This window comes from Acomys russatus, chromosome 13 (assembly GCF_903995435.1).
Source record: "Acomys russatus chromosome 13, mAcoRus1.1, whole genome shotgun sequence".
In the NCBI taxonomy this organism is placed as follows: domain Eukaryota; kingdom Metazoa; phylum Chordata; class Mammalia; order Rodentia; family Muridae; genus Acomys; species Acomys russatus.
The window spans coordinates 48086377-48112681 of NC_067149.1; the positions used below are offsets into that span (position 1 = coordinate 48086377).

General features: G+C 44.3%; 1 protein-coding gene and 1 pseudogene across 2 annotated transcripts in view; one reads left to right on the forward strand and one right to left on the reverse strand.

The window, feature by feature from the left end:
* Positions 1-19114, forward strand: part of Bcl2l13 (BCL2 like 13) — a 36607-nt gene extending 17493 nt beyond the window's left edge. The window contains exons 4-6 of one of the 2 annotated variants that reach the window (XM_051155275.1): positions 411-480; positions 8362-8505; positions 18365-19114. In XM_051155275.1, coding sequence (XP_051011232.1) covers positions 411-480; positions 8362-8505; positions 18365-19075 — 925 coding nt within the window. In that variant the 3' untranslated portion in view covers positions 19076-19114. The remainder of the gene's footprint in view (positions 1-410; positions 481-8361; positions 8506-18364) is intronic. The other variant, XM_051155276.1, reaches the window with a different exon arrangement.
* LOC127196914 (60S ribosomal protein L36a-like) lies at positions 1997-8045 on the reverse strand (annotated as a pseudogene).
* Positions 19115-26305: the final 7191 nt, after the last annotated feature.

Here is a 26305-nt window from a genome sequence, read left to right on the forward strand (position 1 = left end):
CTAGGATTAAAGATATGTTCCATCGCTGCCTTTAGAAAATAGATTGTGTTTTCATTTAACTGTGTTAAGTTTTACATGATGCTGTTTGATTCTATATATGTAATTCAGGCATTTATCTGCAACATAGAGGTTCTACCAGATAAATTCCAAGTAGTTAAAAACTATGACTAGAATGCACATTTGTCTTGTTACACTATGACGACCTTCCCAGCAGTACAGAGAATGTTTTGGGAAAAACACATACCACATATTAAAAGCCATATCGTGAAAAAAAAAAAAAAAAGAGACTATAGTGAACGATTCTAATCATATTAGTCAAAAGTTCAGCAATACAGTAGTGTCTGTATATTTTTTTTATTGGAAACTTTAGCCCTTTTTGGTGACACAGACTTTTAAAAAAATCTCTACAGGCCAGTGACATATCAGACATACCGTGAATGTACAACGGAGACTGCAGTTCACGCCATCGGATGGAATAAGGTATTAACCAAACTATCTTTGCTCTTACAAAATTTTAGTGCTAATAATAAATTATAAAAAGAATTGTTAGCATCACACAGCATAGAACTGTAATCACTAATTAATGCATAAATCCATACTGTGTTAAGTGGATATTTTTGCTTTAACTTTTTTATTTTTTAATTAATGCTGCAAGATTCTACAGTGTGCCTCAAAATATGTGCTCTGTAGTATGCTGTCCTTTTCTATGCTCCTTGAGTTGCCTGTCATTTCTTGATATCTCTGTGTTAAACATGACATTTTTCTCAGGCAGTTATTTGTTAACATGTAAGCTAACATGTCTTGCAGAAGACTGGGATGTTTGTTTAATTGATACTTACTTATGGTTCTCTTACAAGATTAAGAGAGCCATTTGTGTTTTATAGTTTATATGGTAGTGTATCTCATGTCATATCTCATTCAATCATTCCAAACTCTCCTTTGAAGAATGCACTGTGGATTATTTTGTTGCCCTGTGTGGAGGCTGGGAAGGGGTGGGATATCCTGCTGACCGAGCATCCCCAGGACTTTGTGCAGCTCAGGAAAACTCTACTGATGAACCACAGCCCCAGCACAATGAGCTTTTGTTCTGTTATTTATTTACTTAAGTTGATGACTATTCAGGAAAGGGTTAAATCACATGAGTAGGATCTCTTGACTAGCAGCCAGGTAAGATCTCCTGGTTCTACCCTTTCCACTATGTCATGTGGTTATCCATTGCTTTTTGTTGTTGTCGGTGGTTTTTCAAGATGGGGTTTGTCTGTGTAGAGTTGGCTGTCCTGTAGACCAAGGTAGCCTCGAGCTCTCAGACGTGCCTCTGCCTCCTGAGGGGTGCACCATCATGCCGGGAGATGAACAAGCATGCTGAGTTTCCTGCTTGTTACCCTGCAAAGGCAAAGTGTGAGGAGACGACTGTGAAGTGGAACATGAGTAACTCTGTTGCCTACAGCAGACACGGCCAGTCTCGGGCTGGCCCCGCTCCATGCCTCTATCTGGCCTTGCTGGACTCTAATGGTCTCCAGTGTACCAGAGTCTCCATTGCATGTAGGCATCACTTTCACACCTTCACACTGTAGCCTCTCAGAGCCTCCTTGCCAGGGACTCTGACCCCACCTCAGTTGTATGGCCTCAGCACCATTCTAGAAGCATGGACAAGAGTCCACGAATCTCTCTCAATCTTTTTTTTTTTCTAAAGATTTATTATTATGTATACAGTGCTCTGCCTGCATATACACTCGCAGGCCAGAAGAGGGCATCAGATCACATTACAGATGGCTGTGAGTCACCATGTGGTTGCTGGGAATTGAACTCAGGACCCCTGGAAGAACAGTCAGTGCTCTTAAAGACTGAGCCTTCTCTCCAGCCCTGCCTCCCCCTTTTTTTTAGTTAAGAACTTTTTTTTTCTTGAACACTTTCTTTATTCGTTCCCAAAAGACCAACTGCAATGAAATTAGGTGAGTCAAAGCTCATGAGTTACTGTCTTCATAACAACATTGCCTTAGAACTGGATCACTTGGCCCTTTTTCTTCTTATCGCCTCCCAGTTCAAAATGCCTGCATCTCTTAATAGCCAGCTTTCTTCTAGATCGGCAGTTGGGCTCAACACACTCCAGCCTCAGCACACTCTTCTTTGTAGTTTTAGCCTTTTTGTGGAAAACAGGCTTAGTCTGCCCACCATAGCCATTCTATTCCTGTCATATCGCTGCTTTCCCTGAGCATATAAAGAAGCCTTGCCCTACTTGTACTGTGTCACTTTGTGGCGTTGGTGCTTGGTACATTTCCTGCAGAATGTCCAGTGGGTCTTAGGAACTTCACCATGTTGGCGGGAGCGTTATCAACTCAGAAAAAAACAAGAACTATTTTTTTTTTTTCTTTTAAGATTTATTTATTTATTTATTAAGTATAGTGTTTTGCCTGCAGGCCAGAAGAGGGCACCAAATCTTACTATAGATGGTTGTGAGCCACCATGTAGTTGCTGGGAATTGAACTCTGGACCTTTGGAAGAGCAGGCAGTGCTCTTAGAATCTCTCAATCTTGCATCTTTGATGCCTGCAAAACAAGTGCCATGTGGATGCTGCTGCCAGGTTCTGCTGCCAACTCCAGGTGAAGCCTGGCCGCTTGGACCACAGCTGCAGTAGCTTGTGTGTGCCAAGGTCATTGTTTTTGAGCAGGGAACCTCTTAAAACTATATTCTTAGTTCAAATTCTTTCCTTCCTTTCTTTTTTGGTTTTTTGAGACAGGGTTTCTCTGTATAGCCCTGGCTGTCCTTAACTCACTTTGTAGACCAGGCTGGCCTTGAACTCACAGCAATCCACCTGCCTCTGCCTCCCAAGTGCTGGGATCAAAGGCGTGTGCCACCATGCCTGGCCAAATTCTTTCCTTCCAAACAAGCCTTTTCACAGATTGGTGCCTCAAATTGAAAGAGGTCTTGCCTTCCAGGGCAGAGCAGGAAGTTTGTCCACAGTACAACTAAGTTGTCTGTAACTTGTCTGCAGTTACTTGTCTGTAACTCCAAGATCTGACACCCTCACACAGACATACATGCAGATAAAATACCAGTGCACATTTTTTTATTTATTTGTTTTTCGAGACAGGGTCTCTCTGTGTAACCTTGGCTGTCTTGGACTTGCTTTGTAGACCAGACTGGCCTTGAACTCATAGTGATCTGCCTGTCTATGCAATTTTATTTATATATATATATATATATATATATATATATATATATATATATATATATATATATGAACTACAACTTCTCTTTTGCATACACTTTCGCTCAACTTTACATTTGTTTTCTATTCTTTTCGGTGCCAAACTACACATTTTTTTATGTCTTTCTGCCCCATTCTCTGTGAGGGAATTAAATAAGTATATGAGTAAAAGTAAGCCAGCAGAAGCCATCCTTTCTGATGCTGAAAGGTTCCGAAACAATCCATTCTAAGAATTCCAAGGAATAAATATTCCATATGCCCATGAGGAAATTACTTAGAATATGAATGAAAAGATAGGGCTGGAGAGATAGCTCAGCAGGTAAGAGCACTGTCTACCAGAGGTCCTGAGTTCAATTCCCAGGAACTACATGGTGGTTCACACCGTCTATGATGAGATCTGGTACCGTCTTCTGGCATGCAGGTGTATATGCAAATAGACCACTGCATACATAGTAATAAATAAATAAAATCTTTTTAAAATTTATTTTAAAAAATAATAAAGAGAGTTCGGCAGTGGTGCACCCCACTGCAGAGGCAGGCCTGGTCTACAGAGTGAGTTCCAGGACAGCAGGGCTACCCACAGAAACCCTGTCTTGCCCCCCCCCCCCCGCAAAGAATAAGAAGATAAATATTCTATTTAACACTTAAAAACTGAAAATGCAAAGTACTAAAAATAAAAAATAATTGTTTTAAATTGTAGAGCCCTTGGGTAATACAGTTGACACAGATGAGTTGTAGAAGTCACTTAACATTTTTCTTTTTTTTAATTTGAATTTTTATTCTTGGGAACAGCATCTCATGTAGCCCAGGCTGACCTAGGCTAGCTATGTGATCAGAGATGAGCTTGAACTTCTAAGCTTCCGGTTATTAACATGTAATCTTCCGGGTTCAAGCTTGAACCACTAGCACCCAGTTTTGTGTGTTGCTTCATGGATGCTAAGCAAGTACTTTACCAACTGAGCTACATCTAGCCTTACTTAGAAGTAACCCTTGATGCTTCTTGTATAGGAAAGTAAGTTGTAGTATGTAAAGACACTCTACATTGTATTTAAAAACTAATGCTCCAAAACTGGGTATAATGCTATGTCTGTGATGCCAGCAGTTGGGAGGTAGAGGCAAGGAATCAGGAATTCAGCACCATCCTCAGCTATGTGATGCTCTCTGGGCTAGCCTAGGGTACATGAGACATGTCTCAAATAAAACAAAACAAAGAAACCCAAATAAAAGTGAGTAGGTCTGGAGGTCCGTTAGGAAAGGTCTGTCAGATAAGTGAGCCCAGCGTGGGTGTGGTGGTGCATGTGCAGTCCTAATGCTGGGGAGGTGGCAGTAGGAGAATCAGTGGGTCAAGGCCATCTTCAGCTATGTGAAACATAGCCCCCTTTCATTTTAAAGATTTACTTATTTCTCATGTACACAGTATTTTGCCTGCATGTATACCTACACCCCAGAAGAGGGCACCATCTTTCAAGTTAGCCGGTTGTGAGTTACCATGTGGTTGCTGGGAATTGAATGTTCCTGAGTGTTGGAATTACAGGCGTGCACCCCCATGCCTGGCTTTTGAGACCCCTTCTTTTTTCTTTTTCTTCTTTTTTTCTCTGTGTAGCCTTGGCTGTCCTGGACTTACTTTGTAGATCAGGTTGTCCTTGAACTCATAGAGATCCGCCTGCCTCTGCCTCTGCCTCCTGATTGCTGGGATTAAAGGTGTGTGCCACCACCCCCAGCCTTGAGACCCCTTTTTAAGCAAAACAAAATGGGTGACAAAATGGCTCAACAGTAAAGATACTTTCTATCAAGCCTAATGACCTGAGTTTGATCCCTGGGACCTACAAGGTGGTACAAGAGAATTCACTGTCCTCTGGCAGGCACGCGCGCGCACGCGCGCGCGCGCGCGCGCGCACACACACACACACACACACACACACACACACACACACACACACTGCACTCTTAGACTACCACCTCCCCAGTCAAAAAATTTTTAAAAGATTTATTTATTTATTTAATCATGTATACAGTGCTCTGCCAGTACATACCCCTGCAAGCCAGAAGAGGGCATCAGATCACATGCTAGATGGTTGTGAGCCACCATGTGGTTGGTGGGAACTGAACTCAGGACCTCTGGAAGAGCAGCCAGTGCTCTTAACCTCTGAGCCATCTCTCTAGCCCCCAATACATGTAATTTTAAAAAACTAAAATAGTGTGAAGAATGAATGGGGAGGAAATGAATCATATCTGCTAAGCCATGTGTCAACAAGAATATTAGCAGCCAAAGAGAAAATGCTAGTCCCATAAAGTGAAGTGTGTGTTCTGGTTCTTGCCACCCAAGACTAATTGGAATGGAAAGGGAACAGTGAAAACACTGAACAGAGATCAGGTGACAAACTGGAGCTGCAATGACTAGAGATTAATCAATGCTAAAGGTGATAGAGGCCCTCACATTTATTACTCATTTATTATATGTAAAATGAGATAGCTGCTTTTTTTTGATAAATATGGAAGATATAGTTTGCAACAAATGAAATGTTATTTTATGTAGTGACTCATAAAATAAGATGTTCGCAGTTTATTTCCCCAATAGATAATGGGAGGTTAAGCATGCCCAGCCCCAAAATGTTACACCATTATGGATTATTACAGGAATGTAGAGTGCTTTGCAGTACAGGACATCCCAGGCCTTTGAGGTTGATGTGATAGGAATTTGCAAGGCTGATTCTCAGGCCATCCTTTACCTGCTCCTGCCCAGAGCAGTGTCAGGGCTAGAAAAACAGTCTTTTCACTTTTTGTTTTAAACAGCTTGATGCATTTTTTAATGTAAAAGGCCTATCTTATTCTTCTTCATAGCCCCTTTTCCATCAGTACTAGAAAAAGGTTTTAATGTATTTTGAGCTGCAGTTCTTTGTGAATGTCAGAAAATGAAGATATGTGTTGTATTCTTCCATTCAGACTTCAAAGCAGATTCCCTCCAGGCTGCTTTTCCTCAAGCAAAAGCCAGAGTATTGGGATGACGCATGAGCTCATGTTAATGTTTGTTTTCTTTTGAGGAAATACTTTGTCATTTTATTATTTCCTCGGCAATCCAGTAACAAGGCACGGAAATTGGTTTATTTCCTCATGCATTCCTTCTTAGGTCATGGAGAGACTTTGATGTTTTAGACAAGAGCCTGCACACAGATGGCCACCTGACATGGGTTAATTTGCCCTTTCTTTCTCCTTCTCTCTTCTCCTCCCCTGTCTCTAGCTTTTTATTTCTTCTGCCCATGTAGCCATCTAGCACATCTTTCCCTGCTATGGCTTCTGAGGATCCATGAGCCAAGCTCTTTTGTTTTGTTGTTGTTTGGTTGGTTTTTTTGTTTTTGCTTTTTTTGAGTCAGGGTTTCTCTGTGTAGCTTGACTGTCCTGGACTTTGTAGACCAGGCTAGTCTCAAACTCACAGTGATCCACTTGCCTCTGCCTCCAGAGTGCTGGGATTACAGTTGTGTGCCACCACACTCGGTGTTATGGAGTGAACCAGAGCCTCCGTATTCTGCCACTGAGATATCTCCTGCCCTTTAGTTTTTGCTTTTTTCCCCCTTTCTATGTGCAATTGATTTTTTTTTTAAAGAAGGCAATAGACTGTAGCTAGTTTCTGTTGTAAATTATGATTATTTTAAATATTAAGCCACAAGGTTATTAGGTATAGTTTATAATGCCTCTTTTTGCATTTCATTTTTTATGACTTTGATAAAGTAGCTCATAATTTTTAAAAGTTACTGTTTTGCCAAGTGTGATCCCTCACACCTGTAACCTCAGCACTCAGAAGGATTGCCACAAGTGTGAAGCCAGCCTGAGCGACAGCATGAGACCTCTCTCATAATAGCAGCCATGAAAGTCCTTTCTTTCTTTCTTTCTTTCTTTTTTTTTTTTTGTTTGTTTTTCAAGACAGAGTTTCTCTCTGTATACCTGCCTGTCCTGGACTTGCTTTGTAAACCAGGCTGGCCTCGAACTCACAATAATCCGCCTGTTTCTGCCTCTCGAATGCTGGGATTAAAGGCATCTGCCACCATGCTGGGCTAAGTCCTTGCTTTCAAACAGATAATAAAAGCATGGTGCAAAATGTAAAAAGTATAGAAATAAGATGGGTGGTGATGGCTCACACTTTTATTCCCAGCACGTGGGAGGCAGAAGCACGTAGATATCTGAGTTCGGGGCCAGCCTGGTCTACAGAATGAGTTCCAGGACAGTCAGGGCTACACAGAGAAACCCTGCCTCAAAGAATTGTATAGAAACACTAGAATGAAAGATAAAACTTTCCTTTCACCCTGACTTCTGTCACCTAGTTCCTCTAAGTGAATGATCTTACTGGTTTTGCGTTTTTTTTTTTTTTTCAGAGACATTGTAAGTTACAGTGTATGTGTGTACATGTGAATATGTGTGTTGACTTAAATTTTGGTAATTGGGTACTGAAAAATCCAGCTTTTTTTGTTTGTTTTTGTTTTTCGAGATAGGGTTTCTCTGTGTATCCCTGCCTATCCTAGACGTACTTTGTAGATCAGGCTGGTCTTGAACTCAAAGAGATCCACCTGCCTTTACCTCCCGAGTGCTGGGATTAAGATTAAAGGCGTGCACCACCATGCCTGGCTGCCAATCTAGCTCTTTTTAACAGTTGGGTGGCTTCAGTTTTTAGATTAGTTTTTGTTCAACTGTTTTTGTATATTATCATTATAATTAATTATTGTTATCAATTTCTGTGTATGTTTCACACATAGTTATTTTCATATAGCCACTTTTTCTCCCCCTGCTTTTATGAAATTCACATACAATAGTCTGAAAATTTCAGCAGGAGTTGATGTTCTATCATAGTGAGACTTAAATAACCATAATTATATGTCTCCATTAAGATTTTCAACAGTTGAACATAAAATCTGTTGTAAGGGGGCAGGAGAGCGGTTAAGAGCACTGGCTGCTCTTTTAGAGGACCAGGGTTCAATTCCCAGCACCCACATGGCAGCTTACAACTGTCTGTAACTCCAGTTCCAGGTGATCTGGCACCCTCACACAGACACATACAGGCAAAACACCAATGCACATAAAATAAAAATAAATTAGTTTTAAAAAAAATCTGTCATAAGAATTTCAACTTTTATGTGTTTTGTGTTTTCATCTTTGTATTGAAGATTTTGGTGCCTCTAGTTTTGCTACAACAAATGCTTCTGGAATTGACACGACGAGGTCAAGAGCCTTTGAGTTCACTACTGCAGTTTGGCGTGACGTATCTGGAGGACCATGCATCCGAGTTCATCATTCAGCAAGGTGGCTGGGTATGACTACTCAAAACTGTTCTTTACAATACCTAAGTTTGTGTTTATTTTATTTTATCTTTTTGTTTTTTTGAGACAGAGTTTCTCTGTGTAGCCCTGGCTGTCCTGGACTCCTTGTTGAGATCCACCTGCCTCTGCCTCCTGAGTACTGGAGGCATATGCCACCACACTTGTTTTTAAAAGTTTTAAATATTTATTTGCTGGGGTGGAACCCATGGTCTTATTTCTGGTGGGCAAGTACCGCACTGCTGAGGTGCTCCCGTAGCCCAGGTCTTCGTGCAGGTCTATGCTAGTGCTGGAGGACAAGCAATGGGAAGGCTGCTCATACCATTTGAAGTCACTTAAGCAATACATTGATGTATGTGGTGCTTATAAGTGGTTATTAGTTATGAAATGCTTCATGCTAACAACAACAGCAACAACAACAACAAAATTCGGGATACCTAAGAGATGAAGAAGGCAGGTACCCACAGGGACTAGAGCTGTCTGATCCCTCTGGAGCTGGAGCCACAGGTCGTTGTGAGCCATCTGATGTGGTGCTGGGACTCGAACTCTGGTTCTCTGGAAGAGCAGTGATCACTTCACAATGATCCTTTTTAGCTAGCTTCCTTCCTCCATGCAAAAAAGAAAACATTTCAAAGCACAGTTGGAGTTTATTTAATCCCAGCACTTGGAGGCAGAGGCAAGTGGATCTCTCAGTTCGAGGCCAGCCTGGTCTACAAAGTGAGTCCAGGATAGCCAAGGCTACACAGAGAAACCCTGTCTTGAAAAACCATAAAAAGAAAGATGGGGCCAGGGGGAAGGGGAAGAATACGTCATTTGGGGAAATTTTAGAAGGAATTTTAGCCACAAGTACCAGCACAGCCCACCTTTAGAAGCTGGGTGCATGCTGCCCACAAGAGTCACTGGGGTCTTACATTTGAGTGAGGAAATAAGGGAAGGGGAGGGTGGGAAGGCTGAGAACAAAACCCAGGGCTTTTCCAGCTGGGCATGAGTTGGTGCTTCCCTGTGCAGTTGTCCCTCACCTTTCCCTGGTAGAATGAGCTGCTTTGGAGAGTGGGTAGGTGGTAGATGGGGGAGGAGAGTCCGCAGAACCTAGTTTGGTGCAAGCAGTGACATCCAGCAAATAGCTTGCACTTCAAACTGCGTGGAAAACAAGGGCCAGGGCCCAAGGCTGACCTCTGACCACCACGGGCACCACTCACATACATGCACATTGCAGAGAGAGGCCACATGCATCACTCACACACATGCACACTGCAGAGAGAGGCCACGCATGCAAACAAACCACAAAAGCAAACAAAATTAAGAAAGCCTTAAAAAAATAAAAACCAGCTAAGGCACTGAAACCATAGACCTGTGAGCCCAGTACTTCTGAGTGTAGAGGCAAGAGGGTCAGGGGTTGAAGGCCAGCCTGGGAGCTGTGAGAGACTGTGACTCAAAAAATGATGATAATAAAAGTAAAAATAAGGGGCAGTTAAGAGCACTGGCTGCTCTTCCTCATTATCACTGCTCTTCCAGAGGACCAGAGTTCAATTCCCAGCAACCACATGGTGAGTCACAACCGTCTTTCTATACTTGGATCTAATGCCCTCTTCTGGCTTGGAAGGTGTACATGCAGGCAGAGCACTCATATATGTAAAATAAATAAACCTAAAAAAAAAAAAAAAGTAAAAATAAGGTACTAAGGTACTAAGGTACTAGTTTCCTTTTCCCCTTTATAAATTCTTTGAAATTTTCATACATACGAGTTTTGGTCACATTTATTCCCCTTTTCTCTCTTCTCCCAGATCTACCTCTGTTACTTTTCCATCTCCAACTTCATGGAATGTTTTGTTTTGTTTTGTTTTAAATATGCAGCCCATGTACTCCTGGGTGGGGTGTAGAACCGTCCACTGAGGTGTGATTGACGTACCAGGAGCTACACCCTTAAAGAACAATGACTTTCCTTGTCCCAGAAGCCATTAGCTGTCCGTAGCTCTTCAGTTCAGAGAGGGTGTCATGAGCCTCCTTCCCCCTGCAAGGATGTTGACTGCCCTGAGGTCTGTAAGAGGTGCAGCTGTCTACTCTGACACAGATGTCAGCATGAATCACTCTGACACAGATGTCAGCATGAATCGCCTTTAAGGCACTTTGTGTTAAGTACTGAATTGACAGCTCTCAATGTCTTTCTAAGCCAGCCCTGGTGGCACAGGTGTATAATCTCAGTACTTTGGAGGTAGAGGAAGGAGAACTGTGAGTTTGAGGCCACAGTGAGTTCCAAGCCAACTTAATTACATAGTCAGAGCTATCTTAAAAAAGAAAGGAACGAGAGAAAAGGAAGGAGATTTTCACTTTTGTAAATGGCAAGCTGCCAGGTGTGTCTGTAAGTGTTTGTGTGGCTTTCTGTTTTCTCATCTTTAAGTTTGACCTATGTTTCCTTAGTTGTGACTTGCATTTGCCTGCTCCCCAGTTAGGGCAGGTGAGATCTGTGTGCTGTGATGGAGTCACGCTCTTCTCCCTCTTCATTTCCTGGCATTATTACATTGTGAGTAAGTCTGTTTCCTGAAAGGGCAGCAGTTATCTTTCACCTTTTCAAATAAGCTGTCCATGTATAGTACATTAAGTAAATGTCGAACAAAATGATCTTAAGTTTCTGCCAACTTACAGTATACAGTTTAGGTTTCCATCAACATACCATATCAATACATAAAGCAAAATTTGAATAGAATAATCTTAAATTTCTATCAATCTACATTACCAATGTAATATATTTGAATACCAATGTAAAATATTTGAGGCTAGTAGATTCAGTAATATACTTTTTATTCTATAAATCTATATCCTTCCTTATATCTTGCCCTTATATCCTTCCCTTCTTGCTCCCTTTTCCCCTAATGTTAGATAGGCTACAAAGAGAGAGAAAGAAGGATAGAAGAAAGAAATCCCCAAATGAACTCCTATTAATATAACTAATCCCCATAGGCAAAAATGAACATTGATAATCCACTGAAAACTGCCACCCCACTTATTGGGAATGGGGGTATTGTTCTCTCAAAATTACTTTTTGCTGTTTGGGGGAAAACATCTTTTGGGTACCCTTAGATAAATAAAATATTGGCCAAGTGCTGCAAAAGCTAGCTGTATCTGTTTTTGCCCAGTCTTTTCGGGATCAATCCTTTTGGCTAGCCCTTTTTAAAGTTGATATGCATGCAATTTCTTGAGGAAACAGTAGCTAAACAGTAAGGCTTTTTATTTTCTCCATTGTTATGAACTAGACAAAAAAGATTCAGTTTTGGATTACAAAGAAAAACTATTGTAAACTTTTGTCTTCAAATTTTTTAAATGAAATTAATCTTTTATCCCTTTCCTCTGATTTGAAGATTGTTGTTACAATTTTAGAGTAGCAGCCATGCAAAAGGGTTATTTATTTTTACTCTAGGATAAGGATTCTCTCTGGGTGCATTTAGGGTGGGGTTTCCTTACAACAGTTTCATGCTATGAACATTGGTGTGAGACCAAGTATAAGTGGTTTGTGCCTAAATCAGCTTAGTTTAATAAGTTCTGGAAACTTCGTGCAGGGATGGGTATTGTTACGCTGGGTTCCTGGTTGATCCCCTCCCCCTTCTTCGGTGCTAGAGAGGATGCTGTGCAGTCCCACCCCAGAGCTGGATTCTTAGATATGCTCTTGTGGCTCTTGGCCTCATACTACGTGAACATTAGTTAACTTCTATAGAAGGTCTTATAATACTCACTGACTTCTTACTTTATGTTAAAATGGGTTCAAAAAGCATTTTTGTTCATGTCCTGTTGAACATTTAGAAAATCAGTTACCTGTTTCCATCTTAGAAGCTGAATACTTGAAAGTGTATGTAAGGACTGAGAATTAATGGTAAAGGTTTATTGGCAGAGCTTAGAGGGAGTGCTTTCATCGATGGATTTACCAGTAAGGGTGGGCTTTGGAATTGTGCCCACCCATCCTCAGATGAGAAAATGAAACCATAGGTGCTTAGATCGCCAGCCATGACGCAAAAGGTAAAATTAAGACCCCTTCAGCGCACTCCCTAGGAATAGAGAAGGCCGCTTAGTTTTGTTTCATAGTAGTACTGTGCCTTTAAAAAAATTACATTTAGTTTCAAAGGGGAGCATGGCTGTGCTCAGGAAGACAGTGTGTCATCTAAATAGTGCATGGCCTGCCCTCTTGGCTTTTTGACTGGAGGGGTCAGATAATTAGCAGCACTCTGTTTTATAGCATTGAACTGAGCCATTATCTGATGGCTGGTCTGAGATATTGATGGACTGTAAGAGGGCTGTAATAGAGGCAGGGAGGTGAATTGATTTCCTAAGATAGACTAACACCAGTGAGGGCTAATGTACTAGTTATGAGCTGACACAGTGATACCCAGACAGATGCGACAGTCTACTTTCCATGTATCAGCAGCTTTTCTTTCCTTTTTTTGGGGGGTGGGAGCAGTACTGGGCATGTAACTCAGGAAATTGTCATTGTTCTGCATTCCACCCCCTTTGCTTTCTGGAGACAGCCTTGCTGCCAAGCCTCATGACTTGAGTACAATCCCTGGGACCCACAAAGTAGAAGGAGAAAACTAACTCCAACAGATTGCCCTCTAACCTCCAGGCACATGCCATGGTGTGCACACCCAATTAATAAATAAGTGTGAAAAATTTTAAGGAAATACTGAATTCTTTTATTAGAGTAATAGCAGAAAATGTTCAGAGAATGAAAAACTTGTATTTAGATATATTATATTATGGTTACAAGCTGTGGCTGGTTTTTATACCTTTAATAATCCCAACACTCGGAGACAGAGCAGGCAGAGCTCTGTGAGTTCAAGGCTAACATGGTTTGCATAACCAGTTCCAGGCCAGCCAGGGCTCCATTGTGAGAGTGTCTCACAGAGAGGGGGAGGGAGAGAGATGGGAGAAGAGAAGAGAGAAAGGATGGATGGATGGATGGATAGATAGATAGATGGATGGATGGATGGATGGATGGATGGAGGGAGGACGGTGCATACCTATAATCCCAACACCCAGAAGGCAGAGGTGGGAGGATTGCAAATGCAAGGTCAGCCTGGGCTATGTGTTTCAGCCATTTCAAGCTGTTCTTCAAATCTCTGTCCTAAAAATCAAACAAAAAGAGCTGGGTGGTGGTGGTGCACACCTTTAATCCTAGCACTTGGGAGGCAGAGGCAGGTGGATCTCAGAGTTTGAGGCCAGGACAGTCTGGAAGCAAACAACACCCTCACCCCCAACAAAACAAAACAAAAACCAGAGCCAAATTTTGTGGCATAAGTCTGTATTTCCCGCACTCAGAAGGCAGAGCAAGGAGGATCAGGAGTTGCGGGGCAGAGAGATGACTGAGTCGTGGAGGGGCTTGCTGCTGGTTCCTGAGTCCAATCCCTGAACTCACATGGTGGACGGAGAGAGCTGACTCCTCTGACTTCATAGTCACATGCTCCATGATACATGTACACGGTGGCAAGGTGGTCGTGGTGTACACACACGCACACACACACACAAAAGTAAGCCGAGTATGGTGGCGCAGGCCTTTAATCCCAGGTGAGTTTGAAGAGCGAGTCCAGGACAGCCAGGGCTACGTAGAGAAACCCTGTTTCCAAAAACCAAAACCAAATAAACAAAAACTAAACTAAATAAATGTAATAAAATTAGTTAAGTCCAGTGGCTTATACCCTTAACCCTAGTGCTTGGAAGGCAGGTGGATCTCTGTGAGTTTGAGGCCAGCCAGGGTCACAAAGATACTGTCATAAAAAATTTAGGCCATTTTTTTGCTACATATTTTGTTTGTTTATATGTGTATATATGGTTGTTTTGCCTACATGTATGTTTGTGTATTATATGTGTGTCTGGTGCCTGAGGAGGCCAGAAGAGGGTGTAGGGTCTTCTGAAACTCGTTATAAGTAGTCGTGAGCTGTCGTGTGGGAGCTGGAAGAGCAGCAAATGCTCTTCATTACTGAGCTGTCTTTCCGTTCCTCTCAGCCACGTATTGAGTTCAAAGCTGGCCTGGGCTACACGAGGCCTTGCCTTAAAGACCACAAAACACGAGACATACACTTAGGAGTACATTAAGATGCTTGTGCTCAAGGGTCAGCAAGACGGTGAGTGGAGAGCACAGAGAGGTGAGGCAGAGGTGGTGCTTCTCCCGGGACTTCTGCCGCTGATGGCAGTTCTCTTGGTTGTAAAGGGCTTTTTGTTAACATACATTATTGATGAAGGTCAGGAGATGTTGCTGTTATGCTAATGGAGGCAACAGGAGTCGAAAGAGCTCCCACGGGAGTGGGTCTGGGGGAGGCCTCTTTTGTTAAAGCAGGGTTTGAAGCTGGGAAAAAGAATATATATGAGGAATATCACTACGGGGAGGCATCCTCTGAAGGAAGCTAAATAGTAACACTATTGGGTCTGGGGTGCATGCAGCCCTGGGTCTGATTGACATTTATGATTCTCTGCATTCCATCCCTAGCACAAAAAGAAGAAAAAAGCAGTGTGTGTGTAGGGGTGGGGCGGGGGAGGGTGGGGATAGAGGGAGTGGGGATGGGGTGGGGTGGAGTTGGGGTAGGTAGGAGGAGTTGAAGGATGGAAAACTGGTTGGGAAGTATGTATGAGAGAAGAATCTTTTTTTTTAATTGCTATGAAAACCCCTGCTCAGTGTTTTTAAATCTCATGGGTATTTTGTCTGCGTCCTGCATGAATGTCTGCAAGAAGAGGGTGTCAGAGCTCCTGGAACTGGAGTTACATATGGTTGTGAGCCATTGTGTGGTTGCTGGGAATTGAACCTGAGTCCTTAACCCCTGAGTCATCTCTCCTGACCAGTTTTCACATTTTTTGCTTTGTTTTTTGGTTTTTGGTTTTTTTCAAGACGGGGTTTTTCTGTGTAGTCTTGGCTGTCCTGAATTCACTTTGTAGACCAGGCTGGCCTGGAACTTACATCGATCCGCCTGCCTCTGCCTCCCGAGTGCTGTGATAAAGGCGTGCGCCACCACGCCTGGCTTACTTTTTGCTTTTTTATGTGTATGGTGTTTTAGCTACATGTGTGTCTGTGCACTGTTTTTGTGTCGGGTGCCTATGGAAACCAGAAGATGGCATTGAATCCTCTGGAACTGGAGTTGCAAACAATTGTGAGCTGCCATGTGGGTATTGGGAATCGAACCCTGGTTTTCTGCAAGAGCAGCCAGTGCTCTTAACCACTGAGCCGTCTCCAGACAGACCCCTTACTCAGTTTCCACGTCCTACCATCACAGCAGCTAGTATAGGTCTTCGTCTCTTCTTTCTGAACTGGACCAACAACTCCCTAAGTTGTTTAGTGTCTTCCCTTTCTCCCCACTTCTCCCACCTTCTCTTTCTCACCTAAATATTTCTCTTCTGCAAACTTCCAGCAGGTTAGATTCAGAGGAATTTCTCAAAGGCTAGGCTCCTCCTCAAAAGCTGGGAGGCTTAGAAGTATCTGTCGCTTTTATGGTCATTGTTGTTATTTTTACCTGTTTCCTTTTGTGAGAGACAGAGACAGAGACTGACTGACTGACAATGCAGCCCAGGTCGGATTACTTCTTTAGCCTCTGGAGTCATAGGTCATGGGTGTACCATGGAGTCATAGGTCATGGGTGTATCATGGAGTCATCATAGGTCATGGGTGTACCATCACATGTGCTTCCTAGAAGCCTTTCTCCCTTCAAAGCCCATTGCCCCTCCAGTTTTCCTCTATAGTATTGTGTACTATATTAGAAATTAATGTAGAGTCATTGTTTATTATATACCTATTTCCCTATGTACCATTGTAATTTTTTTTTTTTTTTTTTTAAATACAGGGTTTCTGTGTAGCCCTGGCTGTCCTAGAACTCACCCTGTAGTCCAGGCTGGCCTCAAACTCACAGAGATCTGCTTGCCTCAGAGCCTGGACTAAAAGCGAGCACCACCACCACCCATCGTGATTTAAAAAAAAAAATTATTGTGTGTGCATGCACATGCCATAGCATGCATGTAGGACTCCAGAACGGAGAAAAGCCCCTCCTCCTTTTGCATAGATTCTGGTTTCAGGTCAGTTTAGCTGGCCTGCACATGAGTGCCTCTGTCCCCTCTGTCCCCTGAGCCATCTCACTGCCCTAGCCCTGCAGTGCTGGACTTTGTGGAGACAGCATCTCACTGTGTAACTTTGGGTGACCTCTTATAACATAGACCGGGTTGTCCTCACACGCAGTGATCCGCTTGCCTCTGCCCCGAGTGCTAGGATTAGAGGGATGAGCCACCACACCTGACTACACTTAGTTCTCAGTGCTACCTTGGTGGTTATTCCCATTTTATCTATGAGGAAATTGAAGTCTGAAGAGCAGGCAGGGCACTCTCTAGCTCCATAGCTGGTGCCTTCAGAGCTGGGATTCAAAGTACTTCTTTTTTACTCACAAATTTTGTTTTAAAGACTGCACATTTTCCTTTGGCCTATTCCACATTCGGGGCATCTCCCTGTGGAGGTAGGAGCGTCTCTTCATGTGGCACAGTATCCAAATAAGTTTGTTTTGCTTTGTTTGTGATTGGGTCTTGCTGTGTTTTCTAGGTTGGCCTGAGCTTCTGAACTCAGTGATCCTTTAGCTCAGCTTCTTGGAGTACTGGGATACAGACATACACCACTGCACCCTGCTAAAGACAGTAAAAATGTTAGGCCATCAACCTGAAAGCTTTGCATTTATTCATTTGTGTGTATGTGTGGAGGTCAGAGGTCAACCCTGAGGAATTAGTTCTGTCCTCCTACCGTGAACCTCTTGGGATTGAACTCTGGCCGTAAGGCTTGGCAGCAAACATCTGTACTTGCTCAGCCATCTAGATGGCCCAGAGTAGCAGTTAAAGCAGAGCTCTGTTGCACTTTTCACTTTAGCGATTTCAGTGGTAACCATTAGCTGCGGGGTAAAGTCCGTATTTCTAGTTCTGTCAGTCGTGGCTCAACTTCCTCTTCCTCATGTACACAGCGCAGAGCAGACAATCCGCTCTTCCCTGCCGGCCTTTGGTAGCTCTGCTGGCACTGCTCCTTTTTGGTGACCTGCGCTGCCAGCATTCCATGATTGTTCTGTAATTGCTGTGCCTTCTTACACTCAAAGAACCATTCTCCTTTGAACTTTGACTTGGTCCATGGCAAATTCCCAGAGCATAAGATCTTGTTTTCATTTTCTCTGCTTTTTGAATTAATTGGCTGTATATGATGCACACTGAATACCATTTTTTAAAATTATTTAATTTTTTTAGTTTCAAGGAAACTAAAATTCTTTTTTTTTTTTTCAAGACAGGGTTTCTCTGTGTAGCCTTGGCTGTCCTGGATTCACTTGTAGACCAGGCTGGCCTCGAACTCACAGTGATCCACCCACCTCTGCCTCCTGAGTGCTGGGATTAAAGGCATGCGCCACCACGCCCGGCTGAAAACTAAAATTCTAAACTAGATATTCTTCCTTTTGGCAGGGTCTGGTGGCACAGGTCTGTGACTCCAGCACTTGGAGGGCCAAAGCTGGACAGTTAGAAGTTTGAGACTGTTAGGGAAAAAGAAAAGTGTAATCATAATATATTGTATGGGAAAAAAAAACATTTTTTTTTCAATTAAAAAAAAAACAACAACCTGTTTAAGGGCAGGGAAAGTTTGAGACCAACCCTGGTAGAAGCATCTTTTTCCAAAAAAAAAAAAAAAAAAAAAAAAAAAAAAGGCAAGCTCTTCCCTGCATTTGCCTGCAGATGAGTATGCCTGTTCAGAAACCGCAGACGCTCTACAGCGTCTTTAATCCTAAAACTCGATGCTAGACAGGAATGATTTTTCCCAGTCAGCGCAGTTTAAAACATTTATACGTCTTTGTGTGGATTCTCCCTTTTTCAGGGCACCGTCTTTAGTCTTGAGCCTGAGGAGGAGTTCCCTGGAATCATTGCAGAGGACAGCAATGACATTTATATACTGCCCAGTGATAACTCTGGACAAGTTAGTCCCCCCGAGTCTCCAACAGTGACAACGTCTTGGCAGTCGGAGAGCCTACCTGTCTCACTGTCCGCTAGCCAGAGTTGGCACACCGAAAGCCTCCCAGTGTCTCTTGGGCCTGAGTCCTGGCAGCAGATTGCAATGGATCCTGAAGAAGTGAAAAGCTTAGACAGCAGCGGGGCTGGGGAGAAGAGTGAGAACAACTCTTCCAACTCCGACATTGTGCATGTGGAGAAGGAGGAGGTGCCAGAGGAGGCGTTCCCCGGGGCTGCTGCGCCCTTGCTCCCACAAATCACTACCAAGGAAGCCTCAGAAATGAAGAGAATTGAGAAAGCCAGCCCCACTTCATCTGTGTTTGTGGAGTTTGGTGAGGAAGAGCTGGAAGCGGCAACAGTGCGGCCTGCTGCTGTGGAGGGGGTGGAGTGGGCTGTCCAGCTGAGTGAGGAGGGGACAGGCAGCAGGAGAAAGAGTCACACTGGGGAGGCCACCGTCGTCACGGGAGCAAAGGGTGCCCTGCCCGCTGAGGGCAAGGCTGTGCTGCTCTTTGGAGGGGCTGCTGCGGTGGCCATCCTGGCGGTGGCGGTTGGAGTCGCACTGGCTCTAAGAAGGAAGTAACGGCTTTTTTAGATGAGAGCGAAGACAAAAGGACTATGGCTGTAGCTGTACTCATTGGAACTGAGACTGCCAGCTGCTGACTGGATGCTACAGGACACTGGGGGAGTTGGGCTCTCTGCTTAGCGTGACAATGGCTGGAGATAGTGTTCACATTGGCCTGGTTGTTATCCTAAGGGCTTGGGCTCATGCTCGATTCAGAAAGGCAAGAGTAAAGTTTGTCAGCCTGGGCACCATTGACCTTTCAGTACGTCTCTGTAGGAGGCTGCCCTGTGCATTAAGGTAATGGTTGGCAATATCGCTGGCTTCTACCCACTAGATGCCAGTGGCACCCCACTTCCAGTGCGGGTAGCCAAAAATGCCTCCTACATTGCCAAACGTCCCCTGTGGACAGTCATCTCCCTGTTGCGGGTCACTGCTTATGGGATAGGGTTCAAGGTTCAATTAGGAGAATCTGGAACTGCCAGCTGTTCATCCTGTTGCAGTTTCTCAGAGCAGGTGAACTTGCTGCGCTCTGCAGCTTTTTTTTTTTTTGTTCCCCATTCTGTAGTGTGAGGTGCTCTCCCACACACCACCTCTCAGGTACTGCAGTGCAGCATGTCTCACCCTGTACCTCTTTCGCACCCAACAAGCCCCTGAAGCTTCCCATGGCTCCATCTTTCAAAGATGCTGCCTTTTAAATGATAAATACCCAGGCCAGATGTGGTGGCACTTGCCTGCAGTCCCAGCATGTAGGAAGCGGAGGCAAGGAGATTATCAGGAGTTCAAAGCTAACCTGGTATCCTTACTGAGTTTGAGACCAGCCAGAACTGCATGGTGAAATCTTGTCCTGAGAAAAGGGATAAATTGAAGCTGTATTGGAGATTTAGGGTTCCCTAGTCTGATTGCCATCGCGGGTTAGAGGCTGCAGTCATTGGTCGTAGAGGCAGGAAGGTGATCTACACGACCTGTCAAGGTCTGTTTGACCTCTTACAAGTACAGCCAGCCAGCCACCTCGCACGCCTCTGATTTAGCAGTGATTCCTCTGACGGCATGTGCCCTGTTTAGAACCCTGGGTTCGTGTAGACATTGGCTTCTCTGTGGGTCTCCTGCTGTGTGGGAAGCAGTGTCACCTTTTGGTTTACAGAACCAGTTGGATCATAGCCCTTATTCAGTGTAAATCACGGAAAGAAATGATAAAACGTTATCATGTAATATTAGCTATCACTTAAATGAAAAGTGGGATAGGAAGGATTTTAAGACCAAGGCTGCTGCTGAAGGTCTGGTTTGGTCTTCGGCATTCAAGAGGAGACTTTTGAAGCTGGGTGCAGTGATGCACACCTGTGGTCACAGCACTCAGGAGGCAGAGGCAGCCTGGTCTACAAAGGGAGTCCAGGACAGCCAAGGCCACACAGAGAAATCCTATTAAAAAAAAAAAAAGAGAGACTCTTGCCCTGAACTTAGCCCAGTGCCAGGGCAGCAGACCAAGAGGACCCCATGCACTCACTGTAGCTAGTGGGACCCAGCAGAATCTTGTATCACCTGGCTGACCCCATCCCTCAAGGAGGAGTGGAACCTGAGGGCCACAGTGCCATCCTGCAAGGCACACATGCTTGGTAAGAGGCCATCTCAGATTTGTCCTAGTCCTGTAACATTACTTCTTAGATCCAGAACTTTATAATAAAAATACTTTTAAATACTCTGATCACCTAGAGCTTTTGAATGTGCTTGATTTTTTTTTTTTTTAACAGAAACCCTCCCAAAAGAAGAACTTCAGAGAGTTGATCAAGAGGAGGTTTTAGTGTGTTTGTGTGTCCTGCTGATGTGTCGCACTGTGATGTCCTGTTGTGACTTTGTCCCATGTAGGGAGTGGCGGTTGTAAGGGCTCTAGTGGAGCTGAGGTGATGGGGGTAGTGGCCTCCGAGTTCTCACAGGTGGTGTGGTCTAGAGTCTGCTTCACAGGACACACAGGCTGGTGGCTCACCTTGACCTTTTTTTTTTTTTAAAGATTTTTCTTCCAGTGTTGACATCTTTGAACTTCGGGTTCTTAGCACCTACTGGCATAGCTCACTTAAGCACTAACAGTCAAACTCAGGTGGGAGTTGGTAAGATGTGGTTTTCGTTTGGGGTATTTATATCCATGTTCTCCACCAAGGCAGGAGCAGGGAAGACTGAGTCTGAGCTAAGTGCTTGCTACTTTATTTCACTGCCCCATGAACACCTACCTCTCCCTATTCTTTCCTTCCTTGCCCTCTGCTTGGCAGAGGGTGAGACAGAGTAGCCACCACAAGGGTGGTCTTTCACTGCAGCTATTACTTTAAACACAAACAAGACAGCCTTCCTATGTAGCCTAGGCTCAGCCTCAGGACTGAGATTACAAGCACGTGCCACCACACCTGGTCTTGCTGTTAGATTAAAACTAGCTCTCAAGTCTTTGTTCTTCTGAGGGACTGATAGGCTGTCCTGCCCTGACTAAAGACTCGAGATACATTCAATTTGATTAGGGAACACTGTGTGTCAGAATTGATATGCTGTGGCACCTCCCGTTTTTTGTGAAGTAGAGAGAAGTTTTACTACTTCTGTAGATAGATGGTCGCCTGTTTGTGTGTGCACTTTGTGCTTGGAACTGTGATGCATATTAGGCAAGAGCCCCGTCCCTCCCACACCCCAAAACCTTGGTAGGACCAACTACTCTGTTCAATAAGATGATTGATGCTTAGCTAAAAGCCAGTGAGGTTTTCCTGACAAAAACACCTGAGCTGAACCTTATGTACCGAAGTAAAAAAATCTGAGTCCGGAGTGCCTTAGCAGGAGGGACTTGCATGATCATCACTGCCTTCTAGAAAAATGGTTTAGATCAGTGGTTCTCAACCTGTGGGTCATGAGCCTGTTGGGGTTGAGTGACTCTTTCACATGGATCACAGATCAGATACCCACATTACGATTCTTAACAGTTAGCAAGGTAACAGTTATAAAGTAGCAACAAGAATAATTTATGGTTGGGGCTCACCACAACATGACCTGAAAGGGTCGCAGCGTTACAAAGGTTGAGAACCACTGCTCTAGATTAACTTGTTTGCTTGCCCTGGTTCATGTGTACCTCACCCAAAGTGTCCCTGCTCCCTCTTGCCTGTTTCAGTCCCTTCAGGTTATCATCTGTCCTAGGGAGAGTGAAGGTCCTCAGAGCCTGCTACTCTGAACCACAGCTGCTATTGTTTGTCAGCTCCATGCTAAGCCCTCAAGAGGACACAGTGCCTGCTCTTGCCTTGTGCTCAAAAGGTGAGACGTGGGCATTTGACCTTTTAGGAGCTACTTCATGGAAAGTACACTTTCTAGCTAAGAAACAATGTCTTTTCCTTTCTCTTAGTTTAGATCTTCATGAATTCTACATGAACCCTGTACTCATTAGTATGCTCAGCCTTGGCCTGTCTCACACCCGTGCATGCACACACAAGTGATCTCTTACCAACAGTACAGGACTGAGAACCTCCGTTTGTGAGATGGAGCTTTGTGTAGGTCACTGTCCCTTTTGCTAACTGGTTGAGCACTTAATGCATGCCAGAGGCTAGGGGCTTCCATACTGTATGGCTCCTTTGGATCTTAGGAGCTGCTTGTATCTAGACTGCCAGGTTACTGGGTAGGAATCTACCCGGAACTTCTGGCTTAGAGGTGCCTAGCTTATTGAAGACAAAGCATTTGAGGGAAAGTCCTGATGCCCCTGTAAACAGTTAATTTACTGCATACAATAGACTAGGTGCATCCTCTGCTCCACTTCCTGTTTCTGTTGGACGTACCACATAGGCTAGTCTAATACTGAGCCTGTTGAATACGGAAAACCATGATCACATACTCAATAGCTTCATACTGCACTGCTGTCCCTTTGGCCACTCAGTGAGGTGCTTAAGGGTTGTTCAGTAGTGTTCTTGGTTAATGTGTTGTCAGGCCATCTGACACAGCTGTTACCACCAAGCATGCACTAAGACAGGTGAAGGCAGCCACTTGACACATCTTTCCCCTTGTTCATAGTGTTTGATCCCTCTGGTCCTTTTTCCCTGTGGTGGCCAAGGCCTATGGATGTGCAGACACGTAGAAGTACTGTTTGGTTCTTGACACTCAGACTCAGGATTGACCAGGTAGTCTTCCATCTTGCTCATCTGACAAGTGTGCTTCCCAGTGAAATCCTGAACAGAACAGTGAGCGTTGAATCCATCAGAATCGACTCTGGTCTCATGGCTACCTAACCTTTAAGACGAGCTGCAGGGAGAGTTGGAAGCTCTTGTTAAAAGATGAACATCCTTTCTTCTTCACATGGCCCTCTTTGGAACCCCAACTTGGCTTGCCATGTCCTTGTCTGCCAGTTAGGGCCCTTCCCACGTTCATGTTTACACAAGGCCCCAGCCCCACTCCAGTGTGACTCAGGTCAGAACTGTCTCAGGGACACTTACAAGGCCTCAGCCCAAGTTGGAGCAGGCAGCTCAGGGGATTCCCGTTAACACTGCTGTTGTTCTTTGTATCACAGAAGATGCTGGTCACAGGACATCCGTCAGCACACATTCTGACGTGAAAAGCTATTCATTTATTATGTGTGTAGATGTGTGCCAGTGTGTGTGAGAGTCAGGACAACTTGTGGAGCTGGTTTGTTCTCTGCCTCCCACATACGGTCCCAGTGCTTGGTGGAAGGCACCTTTATGCATGGAGCCAGTGCCACATTTTGTCATTTTGAGATGACGGGTTTATGGAGGCCTTCCTCAGGAAAGTAAGCTACACCTTCCCTTAGTAGGTCTAAAAACATCTGTCTGGTCCTGTGTACACGGGCCATTTATTGGCCAGCACTGAAGGAAAAGAAAAACTCCACCCCTCCCACACCTGTATTTTCCCTGCTCTTATATTCTGTGTCTTCCTTCAGATTAAGTGCCTCTTCCTCCTAACACTCTAAGGTCATTTGGTTGTGGTTCTTGTATCTTGTCTCCACCTCCCACCTGCTCAATGATAATTACTAACACAGCAAGGTCAGGCGGATGTAGCTGTTTGCCCAGGGTGCATCAAGTCCTGGGTTCCATCCTGGCACCACATAAATGGCGTGGAGTATGTACCTGTAATCCCAGCACTATGTGAAAGGCCAGCCTTGGATACATGAGATCATGTCATCTTTTAAGAAATTAGCGTAAGCATAAAAATTAGCATAAGCATTTAACTCACACAGCACTCATTTCCCGTGTGACCCACCAGCCCTGACTACTACTGTCTGGTTTGCTCAGTTTATTACTGCGAATTGTTCTGGCTCCCCTCCCATGCTGTTGTCTGATTTGTGCCCAATCTATTCTTTATTGGGAAGTGACAAAATTCAAGTCTACGAACTGTACTTTAGTTAGAAGCAACGTCTTGGGGGGAAACACCCTGGGGGTGACAATAAAATGAGACTTTATGATAACTGATGATGACTCACCTTTTTGTTCATATTCTTCACTTAGAGCGAGTATCTCAGATAATGCTTTGTGCTCTTAAAAACATGCACTCTGGGCTTGCCTCTCAGTTCTAAAGGCATAATCCTGGCATTTGAAGCTACATCTCAGGTCCCAGTGAGCATGTCTAGTGAAGTCTGCTGGAGCAGAGCCAGGCTTAGGAACTGTGCCCCCAACAGTTGTTTATGCTGGAATGATTCGAGCCTGTGATGTGCTAGAATGTTTGGAGATGTAGCTATGCCAAGCACCTTTTAGAGAAGAACCTTTTATTTTGAAGAAGCAAATTTCTTCACTTAAAACAATTCACTTTTTTTTAACAGAATGAATTAAAATCATCTCTCACACAAGGGTCATGTTACTAAAGAAAAATCCACCAATTTCCAGGATCCACCTCAGGCCATCACAGCTGGGAGGAGTTCACATATGGGACACCTGTAGGCTGTGGTGGCTCAGCCTACCCACGCTCCCAGCTTCAGGGAAGGTAAGCAGGAGAAATCACCCTGTGCGTGAGAGACCTTGTCTCTGAAATATAAAAGCAAAGGGGATGTTTACAGGCTTTGAAACAGCCACAAAGTCTTCTGTGACATTAACCGGGGAGAGAGGATGGCAGTTTTGCTTTACAACCCAGAAAGCCTTGGCTGGAAGTTACCTTTCTGCACAGTAAGAGGTGACAACACTACCGTTTGCATTACTGGCTGTCTAGAATCTGTTCATTCTGGCTTGACTCTGCTACTTCAGCAGATGCTTGTGTAAAATATGTTCACTAGGGAGAACGTGACTTCAATGGCTGGTGTCACACAGAAGAGTTGTGTGTGTGATTCAGTTTGTTTCTACTAGGGTAGAAATCTTTAGAAAATCCCTGAAACAGCCAACCTTCTGTGTGTGGGTGGGGTGACCTGTTCTTCCCATGGCTTGAGAACAGAATCCTGATCTTAAACCTCATGGCCACCTGGCTTTTACAAAAGGAAGGCTGTGGCCCTCTGAGCACTAAGACGTCCCCTAGGCTGGGTGGAATTCTCACTCACAGGCCAGTGCACCTCTCTTTGGTACTATTCTCCTTAAACAGAAGCCCGCCTACATGAAGAAGACCGCGTCCCAGAGGTGGCCTCTCATGAGCAGGAATGTCACATTACAAATACATTTTTCTGCCTTACAACCTATTTTCAAGTTTAATTTCCAAGACGGAACCTGTACATGGTGTGGATCCAGGAGCTGGCGTAAACGCTTCAGATACATGCAAACTGACATCTTCATTAGACTAGCTCAATGTAGAAGTTTTAAGTGAATCACCAGCTTAGAACCACCCTCCTGGGCCGGGCGTGGTGGCGCACGCCTTTAATCCCAGCACTCGGGAGGCAGAGGCAGGCGGATCGCTGTGAGTTCGAGGCCAGCCTGGTCTACAAAGCGAGTCCAGGACAGCCAAGGCTACACAGAGAAACACTGTCTCAAAAAAACAAAAAAAAAAAAAAAAAAAAGAACCACCCTCCTGAGACGGGGAGACAGAGTTGTTATCTGGGACCTGTCTTCTTCACTCCAACATCTGCTTATATGGCCATGGTTCCTTCTGCTTCACTGTTCTTGCCATGTCAGGTTTCGGCCAGTCATGCTTCTGCAGGGCCTCAGTCCATCTCCTAAGGAAGGAGCAGCCAGTCAGTGTCATTGCAGAGCTCAGCGCTTCAGAACACAGGTGCTGGGCTCTGCTGCGGCTCAAGCCCTGCACTGCTAACCCAGGTGTGGGGTTCCAGCCTGTAGTCCTAGCACGCAGGGTGCTGAGGCAGGTGGACTGCCTTGC